This window comes from Emydura macquarii, unplaced genomic scaffold, assembly GCF_026122565.2.
Source record: "Emydura macquarii macquarii isolate MOO-44397 ecotype Brisbane River unplaced genomic scaffold, CSIRO-AGI_Emac_v2 contig_1451, whole genome shotgun sequence".
Classification (NCBI taxonomy): Eukaryota; Metazoa; Chordata; order Testudines; family Chelidae; genus Emydura; species Emydura macquarii.
In genome coordinates this window covers 24403680-24416302 of record NW_027131588.1, presented here as the reverse complement: position 1 = coordinate 24416302, position 12623 = coordinate 24403680, and the positions used below count along the sequence as shown (strand labels likewise).

The following is a 12623-nucleotide window of genomic DNA, read 5'->3' as shown; positions in this document are numbered from 1 at the left end:
TAATTTAGAAGTGCCATAGTCAGTAAACCATAGGAATGTAGAAGAAAATAAGGTTAATCATGGAAAGGATAGTGTTTATAGTAGTGGCAACAAATGACCTTTGAAGATTAATTGAAAGCAGAGCCATTTGATGATGCTAAAAGCGGTTTGTTTATACTGTATGCAGCATTTCTATATTATATACTAAGTAATACAGCAAGACAATAGCCAGTTACACAGCAAGACAGTATCCAAAGGGCAATACTCAGGTGTCTTGATCAGTTATGGCTGGAAGCAAAATGTTGAAATGAAGAATTAGGGAAATAATAAATAAGTTCATAAGTAAACTGTGTATTCAAGGGCATTTCAGCCTTTAAGTTGAAATAAGTATAAACACTGTACTTGGTGTCAATAGATGTTTGGTCAGTACTATATAGGCACTTAGACATTTTTAATGGCATTTATTGGATAAAGTTTCTATATCATTCTGTACAAATTGATTTTAGTGTCATCATACTGGAAAAGGAGCTCAGTAATTAATGAGAACCAAAAAAATGTAACTCTCCTTGTGACCATATAAGCTATCTCGTGTGCCTTTAATGCACAATATTAATATAGCTAATTTGTATAAGATGTGTTGCAATTATATAACAGTGGTAGCAACAATGATATGCATGGTCATATTTTAATCATACAGTGTCACATTTTAATGACACAGTGTCACCTGCTCTTTAAATAGCGTGACCTTTTTGTTTTAAAAGGGAGAGGGTTTTCCTGCTTTCTCTTCGTGTTTAGGTGGATGTTTTGGGTGTGCTCAAGAGAAACACCACAGACATAATCAGGCCTGTCTCATCTCCCCCTTCACTTTCTCTTGATGCACATGCCTGCCTTTTAGCGTAGGCTTTGCTGCTGCTGTGGCGTCACCTGAGGAAGGAGGCGCACTGTCAGCAAAACAGTGAATTAACTAAACACGAAAGATTGGATTTTAACGTCCGATCTGCTCAGAGGGAGGGGTGGCGGGTATGTTGCTGCAAAGGCCAGAAACAGACCAAAGAACAAATGGTGACTCTGGGTCACAATTTCTTCCTGGCTCCCCTCATGCTGTGGCCAGGGGAAGGCTGCTACACCCCCTTTTGTGGAGCAGCTTACTCCCCTCTGAGCTCAGCCAGCTACTCCAGCGGGTGAGTGAGGGGTAGTTGTGGTGGAACGGGAGATCTCCTACTCCCTGCCCATTTCCATCCCCGCCCCATCTTCTTGTGGGAATAGTAATCGAGCAGCTCTTGCACTGCCCCCGTCGGCTGGAGTTGCAAATTAAGCATGGGAGTAACGGGGCCTTACTGCTATTCCTGACCAGGTAAGGGGGATGCAGTCTGGCCCAAAGTGCTCTTGATGCATCAATCTTCCTAATTTTAGCGTTACTGTTTCCCTGTTTTAATATAATATGTTTAAGTACAGCGTTTCAGTTGTGGTTTTGCCTTTAGGGAGGGAATCCTTTTGCCATTTTCTTCTTTCCCTCTTAGATCCAACTGAATTCATTCAGATTAGGAGATCAACAATTCATGTTAGGGTTTTCAAAAAATGTTTGTTACTTTTGGTTTGTTTCATTTCCCTATCCCATTTTTCATTTTTGTATCAGTCTCTGTCTCATCATTCTGCACCCATCCAACCACCTGGGCTCTCTTTCCCCATTCTATGCCTGACAAACCTTTGTTTCACTTCCTTTGTCATGAACATTTCCGGAACAGAATTGCTTAGCATAATCATGCCTGTCTTCTGGTATATTAGAACTTCCCAGTGAGAGCCCTTTAGAAGCTGATTAGAATTATGTGATTCCAATCAATTTGAGAATGCTGCTAGCAAATACAGGAAAATCCTAATACTCAAGGAGCACAGTCAGATTCTGCTAAATAATTCTGTGCACCTCTCTGCTGGAGTGAGTTTGAAAATGTGGTATTTGTGTGATCTCATGTATCATCTAAAAGTTTCTGTTAATAAATTTTTACTGGAAATTATTTTTATTGTGCAATTTCCTTATAAAATGTTACTCCAAATGTCCTTCAGATAGTTTTAATCAGAAATGTGACATGGTTAATTGTCATGGAGCAATAGAAGATGATAAATGATGTGATGTGGTAGTTTGTCATTAAGGGTATGTGGATTACTCAATGCAAGAAGCAGATTATGCATACAATAAAATTGCAAATTTAAAATGTAATTAACCTAAATTATACCAGAACTTTGCGAAACCAGTAATTTGAATTCTAAAGTCTAAAAGACGCATTGGTGCTTCTATCTTATTGTGTGGGTGTACTGATGTGACAGGAATATGCTACTTCAAATATTAGTTGTTTTCAGAGTGTGGATCAACGACATAAATAAGAATCCTTTTTAATTTTTCATTTCTACTGTTTTTACCTTTCATTCCTGTCTGTTTTTAGTGACTTATATTTGTTTGGTCGCATCGTTGCACCTAAAGAAGAGATAGCCATAAGATTCAGTGGTAGTTATTGTTAGCAGAGTCAAGCTGTGTCATGAAAAGGGAGATGTCCTATTAAATGACTGTTCAAGTTGGAGCATTTTTTTTAGTGTACTGGAAGACCAAATTCCACCCGTGCTTTTGTCCAGTGGTCCAGCACTTCTTGATCTCAGCAGCATTCGTCAATGTGTGAGAGAAAAAAATTGATTTTTGTCGCATTACTTTATAAGAAGAGTACAGTGGCAATAAAAATGTTTTGATAAAACCGTTAATGCTGCTCTTAGCAACAGGATCTTGAGATACATCACTGTTGAGCAATTCCTCTTTGAGCCAAGCCACAGATTTGGCTTCCAGTATCGCAATAATACTAATACATCTTTCCTTGTGATTCAGCAGAGTAATTTCCACAGTCTGGTCGTCTTCCACCTCGCTGCACTAAGGGATATTTACGCTGTTGTTGTCACTGTTGGCATGGATGGCTTTGCTGTCCAGGCTTTGCAACGCTAAGTTGGTCGTTTGGTAATTGTCAGTTTGTGCCTTGGGAGAGCCATGTGGAGGAGGGTCCGTTGGTTGCTGTTGGGACTGTGACGGAATAAGAGACGTGGGGCGGAGGAAAACCTTAAATTTGTTACAAAATTATTAATGGGAAATATATGCATCTTTCGGCATTTTTCTTGTATGTTTGAATTTGTCTTGTCTGTTCAAGGGCTCTTCAGGGCAAGACCATGTCTGTGCATGTGCACAGTTGGGATCCTGATAATAATTGGAGACTTTGGATGCTGTTGCAGTAATAAAAATAATAAGAGAACCTCCCTAGAGCCACCCTTTTCTAGTTTCGCTTTTTAAATTTTGAGATGCCTGTGTATTTATAATAAAACTAGAGTGTTTGTTTTAAATTTGTGTTCCTTCAAGTTTTAAGTTTGTGCACGTAGGATAAAGACATGTATTGCAGCGTATAGTATAAAAACGAAATTTCAATGACTTAGAATCCTTCTTAATAGTCATTGGTCTGACAGTGATTGTTAAAGATGTACCTTGTATATTTTCATTGGCAGATTCCAGTTGCACATTGTTTTGGACCTCCAGGACATTACAAAAGAAAGTTTTGCACTGTGTGCAGAAAGCAGTTAGAGTCCCCTGCGTTTCGATGTGAAGGTAATTTAAAATGTGTATATGCACAGTCGTGTATTGTGCAAAAATAGATATATGTGTATTTCTAAAGATATAGAATGTATGCTAATAATAACCCTGGGATAAATTCCTTTATTTTTTGCATTCATGAGATAAGCTTGCTTAATTTGTACTCTTGACTGCTTCACTTGCGTTCTGTCCCATAATCTCTGTGTCTGAACTAACATTGCAAACTAGTTTAAAAACAAGGAACAAAAATACATGCAAACATAAATCTCTTTGCCAAGCGAAGATTGCATCCCCTGATTTTACTCTGGTCCTTGAATCAGGGCTGTTGACACTGCTACGGGTCAGTGACTGGTCCAAAAGCACGCTTCCTCCCTTTGGAGAAGTGTGATTCTGAGCTTTCTGTTGGTGCAATAACAACACCTACCCTGCAGGCTTTTCAGATACTGTGATTTAAGTAAACACCAACACATTCTACAGGACAGCTCTTTGGGGGTTTTTCAACATATTCTCAGTTTGCTGCCACTCTCTGTTGATAGTGGTTAGGGCACTTGAAGGGATATGAAAATAATATCCGTAAAACAATTCTACACTAAAAATATACCCAGGTAGCTTTTCTCTAAAAAGTGCTGTTAACATGTTGGTCTGAAAGCTTCCCTGGCTGTTACTGGGGGCAACCTGCCTAACTCATGCATGGCTGTGCTGTTCATGACTTGGTGACATGCCCATTTCAGGAATAAAAGTCGGGGAGTTAAGCTTGCGAGTTGGTAAGGCACTTCTGTTCCCCAGTATGCGTGGCAAGGGAGCTGAAACTGAAGAGACAAGAGGTAGGAGTGAGCATGCATGGAGGGAAGAGGACGAGTGACTAGGAATGAACCTGAAAGTCTCATTGGATAGTCTTGGACCCTTGTAAGCAGCATCAGGGAGCAGAAAAAACCTTTATAAAGTTAGTTTTAAATATTTTTTTTAAGTGGGTGATGAAACTTGTGTTCTCTTTCGATAGCCTTCATTTTGATTAATTCAAAAAAATGGAATTGACGACAACTGAAGAGGCACTTACCGCACTGGCTTGAGATGAGATTTGATTAGATGACTTTTTCCTTTGTATTTGACAAACAAATTCCTCTGCCTTTCTGCAGATACTGTCCTTCAGCTGTGAACTAAACAATCAAAGTGTGCATTGTAAGAGAGCCCCTGAAGTCTGCTCAGTACTGACCCTAAGCTCCCGTGCTGAAATTGGCACATGAACAGTTCTCCTTGTCATTTCAAAATCTTGGTTTTTAAAGACTGTTTCTCCTATGAAAGTGGCTCTCTCTAAACTGTCCCCTGCTTACTCAACAAATCTGCTCTTTTCGGTATTTGGAGGCATATCTACCAATTATAATGCAGCTTCCTATTAGTACTGCAGAGCCAACAGAGCTTTGCTGAGTAAGCTGCAGATTCTACTCTACCAACAGAATTATAGCTATGTTCCAATCAGCTACGCCTGTGTCAGCTCACTAGAGTCATTATTTGATTTGCAGAAACTTTATTACTGGTGATGTGTGGGATAGAAAGAACCCAGCTTTCCAAACTGAATTTACAAAACTGACAACATTTTCCGTATCAAATGTGCATTTAAAAAAAAATCCATTGACAAATAACTGTGGAACTGAACAATATCTTTTTTTACCAAGTAATTTTGGGGGTAGAATTGTACTTCAGAATTTGTAGTCCAGTTAGGAAGTATTTCATCTATTTAATTTCTAGAGGGGTAGCCGTGTTAGTCTGTATACAGCAAAAACAACGAGAGTCCTGTAGCACTTTAAAAACTAACAAATTTAATTTCTGCAGGCATGAGCTTTCATGGGCTGCAACCCACTTTGTCAGAACTTCTTTATTTATCTGACGAAGTGGGTTGCAGCCCAGGAAAGCTGATGCCTGCAGAAATTAAATTTGTTAGTCTTTAAAGTGCTACAGGACTCTCGTGGTTTTTCATCTATTTAGGGAATCTCATACTTACTACCTTGTTGTTGCAGTTTTCAGAAGGATTCTTTTCAGAAAAGAAAAAAATGCTGCTTCTCATGTAGATTTAAACATAAAGCAGTCTTTGCTTATGTGCAGTGGTGAAATACATCCAGAGAGTTGTGTAGGACTACAGTTTGATAGCATGCTTTTATTGATTTTATTTCTTGTAGCTTATAGAACACATTTTAAATTAAGCATACAGAATGGTAACTTGATGATTCTTACGGAAAACACGGCTATCATTGTTAATGTCTGTCACAATGACTGACTCCAGTGTCAGATCTAGAATACTCCTCAGAGCTGTGTGAGGTTGTTGGAACAATGGATTCCTTGAGTTGGAACAATGGATTTCCTATGGAAAGAAGTGGTTTGCAGGCTTGGTTGAATCCTGAGATTCAGGTTCTTGATTTATTTAAAAAGACAAATGTTGCTGTCTACCCAGAATGCCCACTTTTAGAGAACAGTTCTATTTACAACTTCCATTGTAGCTAATTTTCTTTTCTTTCTTCCAACTAGGTTCAGGGCCATTTATCGCTCTGTAATTTTCATTCAGGAGTGTGTCTTCTAGCATTTTTATCACTTTTGTTACATTAACATGTGTGCTGTTAAGGAGGTCCTTACAGAGCTTTGTCATTCCAGTTCGTGCATGTTGTGTTGTACTTTGGTGATACTATTATCTTGGCATTCCATTTTTTGCTAATGTGCGGTGGGTTCTTCTTTATAGCTGAAACTTCAGGTCAGCCTTTAGGAAATCAAAATATTATTTTTTGTCCGAAAGGAAAAGTGTTCTAAATCTTCATAGGCCACCGTAAGACTTCTTCCAATGGAAATCTAGCAGCTTAACATATCTGACTTCTAAAATGTCTGGCCTAACCCCCCTTTTCTCTTCCCCCCTGCTCCCCTCCCCCCTGCTCTTTTCTGTCTCTTGTCATTGAGATTAGGATATAGCATGCAAGGGGGTTTGGACCAAGTCTCCTGCATGGGGTGGATGTGCCATTTTCTTGTAGAATACATTCAGGTTGAAATAAGTAACCAGAGTTGCATCTGACAGCAAAATGGTTGATTTTAGGTGTTAGTCCCTGGGTAAAATTCTGCTTTCTGGTTGTTAGTCCACTCATGAATCTGGATAGTCTGCTGTGATCTGTGTATGTTCAGTGGAAAGGTGATCTAGCTTTCCTGAGTGACTTAACAAGCAAGAGAGAGGTACGTGGAAAAATATTTCCTTTTGGTGCTACAAGAATCCTTTGACCCTCCTGATGAACTTTTCCAAGTCGTTTAGGCTTGATGATCAGTCTCTGGTTACCAAAGAACAGGCACAACATGCTGTAGGCAGTGGCAGTGCAAACTCCTCCACACTCCATCAATTTGTGTGTGTATGTACATACGCACCCTGCGCATGCATGCACAGAGGTATTTGCTTCCAGTGACTGTTTTTTGGTCTGCTCCTAGTCCAGCTAAGGACATGGCAAGGAAGAAGCCTGTCCCTTAGTCAGGCAGCAGGTTACAAGAGTGCAGTACAACACTATTAACGGTTCAGTGTCCCAATCCTCTACTACACACCCCCTGCTTTGGAGGCAGACTTTGTCAGACTCCATGTCTGTTCATTCTCTGGTACCTCTACCGAGACTCGCTGAGTCAGGCAGAGTGGAGGACTTGGAATGTCTGAGTATTTGGGCATAATGACTTGTTAGTGAGCTGTCGTCACAGGTAGGCCACTCTTCTGAGTTTAGCACTTCATTATTTTTCAGCTACAGAAAATAGAGAAAGTTGTCCTTCCTATTAAGAGGGGTCTTCTGTACTCCACTTTCTCATTTTGTTGAAGCAAAATGTCCAGTGTAAGGTGAGAGAGAGGATTCTATTAGAGAAGAGGTCTGGTTTATTTGAATCTGACTGTAGACATCCTAATAAGCTAGCCAATTGTTGTACTTAACTTACTTTATTGGAAGAAATAATTAAATCACTTAAGAGCAAAATTAGCTTTGCCTTCGCACTTACTAGCTTTTTCAGTTGCATCAATTAAATGCAAAGTAAACTGAATAACACACCATAATACAGATCAACATCTTTCATTGCCTGTCTTTGCTGAGAAATGCTATGTGGGGGGAGACAGGAAACAAATAAAGGAAACGTGGGTGTTAAAGACATTTTCTGTTTGTTTTTTGGTTTCAGTGTGTGAACTACACGTGCATGCAGATTGTCTCCCGTTTGCTTGCAGTGATTGTCGTCAGTGCCATCAAGATGGGCATCAGGATCATGTGAGTGTTCCCTTGTGTGGCTAGAACAGAATATGAAATATACTCAGCTACTTTAAATTTAAAACAAACCAGAATTCTCCCCCTCCCCAACCCAGAAATAACATCCCCCTCCGGTTTCTGTTGTGTGGCTTAGTGCTTGAGTGACATTGTTTTGGTATCTATGCTCCTTATATATAAAGAACAGAAAAATACGTCCTGTGTGTTGCTGCATTTTGTTGTCAGCTGATGCTAGTCTTTGTTTTCCAGTGTGTTACTAACATTTGTTCAGTGGAAAGCAGATTGTTGCTGCTGAATTCTAGACATGCTTGCTGGAGCTCAGGTTGAGCATACCAAGGGGCATTCAAAAAACCTCTATTCTTATTTTAAAAACAAACAAAACCGTCCTCTGATGGTGGGGAAATGGACATTCCTCTTCTCTCTGATGCTGCTTCTGCCTCGTATTTTTTGCTGTTCATGATGTGAACCTTTTTTTAGAGAAACTGTAATGCTAAAGACTAACAAATTTAATTTTAGCAGGCATATGCTTTCGTGAGGCTCAGCCTGCTAAAATTAAATTTGTTAGTCTTTAAAGTGCCACAGAACTCTTGTTGTTTTTGCTGTATACAGACTAAGATTGCTACCCCTCTGGAACTCTTCTATAATGCTAAACAGTTCAAACTCACTGGTGAGACATATATAATTATCATCAAAATGCAGTGTGCCCTTCATACTGATGGATCGTTTCTAAATTGTGGTGTCCTTGTGAATGGGAAAATGATTGTACTTCTCCCCGTTGTACTTCAGTTAATTTAGCTTTCTTAAAATTCATGGCCAAAACTTTAAGAGATGGGTGCTGAAAATTCGGGTAATTTGATGGATATTGAGGCCTGATTTTCAAAAATACTGAGCAGCCAGCAACTTCTGTGGAAGTCAATAGTTACTGCTGGATGTTGAGCACTTCTGAAAATCAGGTTTAAATGTGGATTAGTACTGTAGCTTTTCACACTGTGGGGTTTTTTTTTTTTTTTAAGTTGGCCTTTTCTCTCTCTCCCTGAAGAAAATCTAGGCTTTTTAAAGGTCCATTATTGTAGTAGCTATAGGGGCTAAGGATCAAATGCAAACTAATTTGCAGTGTATAGCTTTAGCATGAGAATAATACATTGTGGAATATTTATAGAACTTTACAGAGAAATTCACATTTCTGTTTGTAGTTTTGTTGTAGCTGTGTTAGTCTCAGGATATTAGAGAGACAAGTGGGGCGAGATATTATCTTTTATTGGACCAACTTCTGTTTAGTGAGTGAGACAAGCTTTTGAGCCACATAAAGCTCGTCTTCAGGACTGGGAAATGTACCCAGAGTGTCAGTGGAACAGGTTGTTTACCATCCGTAGTTAACACACACATTTCAAGGGACCATTCGAGGTGAAGTGGCCTGATAACACCCTGCCATTGAAGGGGAAGAAAGGAAGAGTTATTACAGAAGCCACATATTTCTGAGGGTTGTATCCATTCCTCAGACTAGCTGTGCTTCCACCTCAGGCAAGATGTTTAACCTTTGCTCCTCTAATGTTTTAATTTGTAAAATGCTAATTCTAATCTCCTTGAATTTTTTAAGAACTAATATTTGTATTGGGCTGTGAATATGGAAAGTACTATGCAAGTGCCAACTATTATTCTCTAAATTGATGCATTTATTACAGAACTTACCATTACAATGCTCAGGAAAACGGGACAGTGAGACTTCTTTATCCTTGATTTACTGTGGGATTTTAATGGCATGCTGCAAACCTGTTTATTCCATATTTCAATAAGAAAATACTTAAAATATTTCATGCATTAATTACATTAAATATGCACAACATTCTGTGATGTTTTTCCTAAAGCCATTAGGGTTAATTTTAAATTAAATAATTTATAGACATGATTGTATTTGCCCTTGGGTATAATACAGTCTATTGATCCATTTGTCCAGGATACATACCATCATCACTGGAGGGAGGGAAATCTTTCTTCAAGTGCTCGCTGTGAGATCTGCAAGAAAACCTGTGGCTCTTCTGAGGTGCTGTCTGGCATGCGGTGTGAGTGGTGTGGCATTCTGGTATGTAAACGTCATTAGACAGGTTTGTGGAAATAATAAAAGCCTTGTTAATTTTATGTATTTAAAACTGGCCACGAATAAGTCAGTCATTTGTTAGACGACGCTCAATAAATGAAAGAGAAAGTAAGTTTGGGGTTTGTTTCCTTTACTCTCCAAAGTGGAGAAATTTTAAAACAAGTGGATAAAATTCATAAATTCGGAATGCTATGTCTGTACAGGATTATTTGGGGTTACACTGCATAGATAACTGATGCTTCTTCATTCATAATTGATGCTATTCCATTTCTTGTCTTGTGATTCTCTCACACTGGGTATATTACAAGTTAATCTTTTTATTATTAATGTGAATTGTAAAAAGAAACAAAGATTTATGCTGATTACATAAAGTCTTTCATTCGAACATGAGCATGTTCAATTCACTTTCAGCGTCGAATGTTGTTGAACCCTGGAGATTGTTACCAACGTTTCCTAATGTGTATTTGATTTTATGGTTATCCCTTTGTACTTCCAATGTTTGATTCCCAAACAACATAAGTATCCGATCTTATATGCTCTCTTTCATCCAGAAGAGAGCCAAAACACTTTACCGACTTAAAACTGATACGCAGCCTAGTGTTTAGATAGAGATCACTTCATCCATCATTAGTCACCTAGGGAGTGAAAACCAGAAACAGTGCATAGAAATAACACGCAAACAGGTGATGTGAACAATATATTTAATAATTAAAAACAAAACTATATTTCAATTACCACACTAAGTTTTAAAAGTTACAGGAGGAAACTTATCTATATCTTAAGGCTAAACAATTTATTCAGTTTTTCAGGCATGTTTTATTTGAATTATTTAGATATGCAAAAATACTTTTAATAAAGAATCATTTTTATCTGTGATATTTCAGTTTTTAAGGACAGAAAACAGTGGCTTTTTTGCAAACTTCTTTTATTGGATCTGTTTATGACCTTATCATATGTATTTACCATAATCTGATTCCGAGAATAATAGATGGCCTAGAATAAATAAATATAAGGCAGAAATTTACTCCAGGGTCTGGGCTGATGACATAAGCTCCAGAAACGACAATTCCTGTGTTTATCAATAGAAGTAAAACCCTAAGAGGAAATTGCAGCCATTGACTCCATACTGGAAAACCTATTAATTATAACGTGTCCATATTTTGATCATCTTCCCTCTTGTAAATACCACTAGAATGTAAAAGCCAATGGATCAGATGCACAACATCTTCCTGTTGTTCCTTTGTGTTGATGTATGTAAAACTTTTAGATTTCAGTAGAATGTTTTTAATATTTTTAAAGTGTTTTCACATATTAAGAATTCTCAGTGTCATGTCAATAAAAATATAGTGAGTTAAATCAAACCTCGTGCATGCATATACAATTCCATTCACTGCACTGGAGATGGACCAACTTACAATCATTATTAATTTGTTCCAGCATGGTTTGTAAAGCCTATTTTGTTATAGTGAGTTCACTTTTTTACAAGTTTAATGTCTGAGGTTTGACGAATGTTTAATTATGTTTTTATTTATAGGCTCATGCTTCTTGCTACATTATTGTACCACCGGAATGTACTTTTGGAAGATTAAGGAACATGATTCTTCCGCCAAATTGTGTGCGTTTAGTTTCTCGCAATTTCAGCAAAATGCACTGTTTTCGAATATCAGAGAGCCTGCAAACAGAACCAGGTAAAGACTTTGAAAATGATATCCAATAAAGTGCTGAATATGTGGAGTTACTAAGATTTACATCAATATTTAAGTGAATCTTTTAAAGTGGCTGATCATGTAGTACATTGGGGTTTTTTGAGGATGTAATATTAATTTGTTACTAGCTAAGGCTATTACTTTTGATACGTGATAGGGATTCTAAATACAGAGCCTGTCGTAAAGAATACCCAATCTGAATTCTTGTTTCTGCTTGACTATTTGGCAGCAATTCTTCTGAGTTTTACAATAAATATGTAAGTGCCTATTCTTGTTATAACACATTCTAAAGAGAGTTTAGCCCCAACTTGCTGCAGGTAACTCGGTTGTATGTTTACCAACACAGGACCTTTTTATGAAGGAGATGACCAGTTTTTTTGTGAGCAAAATCATGTCTTAGCCTGTAGCCTTGATTATTCCAGAGCTGAAGCAGCAGTATATTACTTCTGCATTTATAGGAAAAATAAATCTCCGGGTACATGGGAGGGGAGGAGGAGAATTTTAAGCACCTTTTTCAATTGAACATTTCTTTCCCCCCACCTTGCATACATTAGTAACTTACCATATAAGTAACAGATGCAGTATGTATTGTAGAAACTATAGACTGGAATCTTGTTTGACAGACTAGGATGATGATTATGATGATGATAACATAATCAGTCATGGATATAAATACTACTATTATTTAGCAGCACATGTTAATAAATATTTTGCTTTCGAGGTTTGTAATTAAGCATTCGCCCTTTCCATACGGAAGGGATTTAATTTGTAAGATAACATTTTGCTGCCACCTAGAGTGCATATTATTATTTCGTTTAGTTTTCAGGAGCAAAGCTTTTCTCATGCCATTGCCTTGTTTCTTTTTATACTTTCAATTTCAAACATCCCAAATATAAATTTACCTTTTTTTTTCCCATAAAAATTATTTTTGTACTTAAAGAATGAAAGGGAAGCTAAATACACCAAGCTTT

The 12623-nt window shown here is 37.8% G+C and overlaps 1 protein-coding gene across 1 annotated transcript in view; it reads left to right on the top strand.

Annotated features, from left to right (window-relative positions):
* DGKQ (diacylglycerol kinase theta) overlaps positions 1 to 12623 on the top strand; it is a 112185-nt gene that overhangs the window by 37646 nt on the left and 61916 nt on the right. The window contains exons 3-6 of the mRNA XM_067553384.1: positions 3511 to 3610; positions 7769 to 7854; positions 9806 to 9931; positions 11481 to 11634. Coding sequence (XP_067409485.1) covers positions 3511 to 3610; positions 7769 to 7854; positions 9806 to 9931; positions 11481 to 11634 — 466 coding nt within the window. The remainder of the gene's footprint in view (positions 1 to 3510; positions 3611 to 7768; positions 7855 to 9805; positions 9932 to 11480; positions 11635 to 12623) is intronic.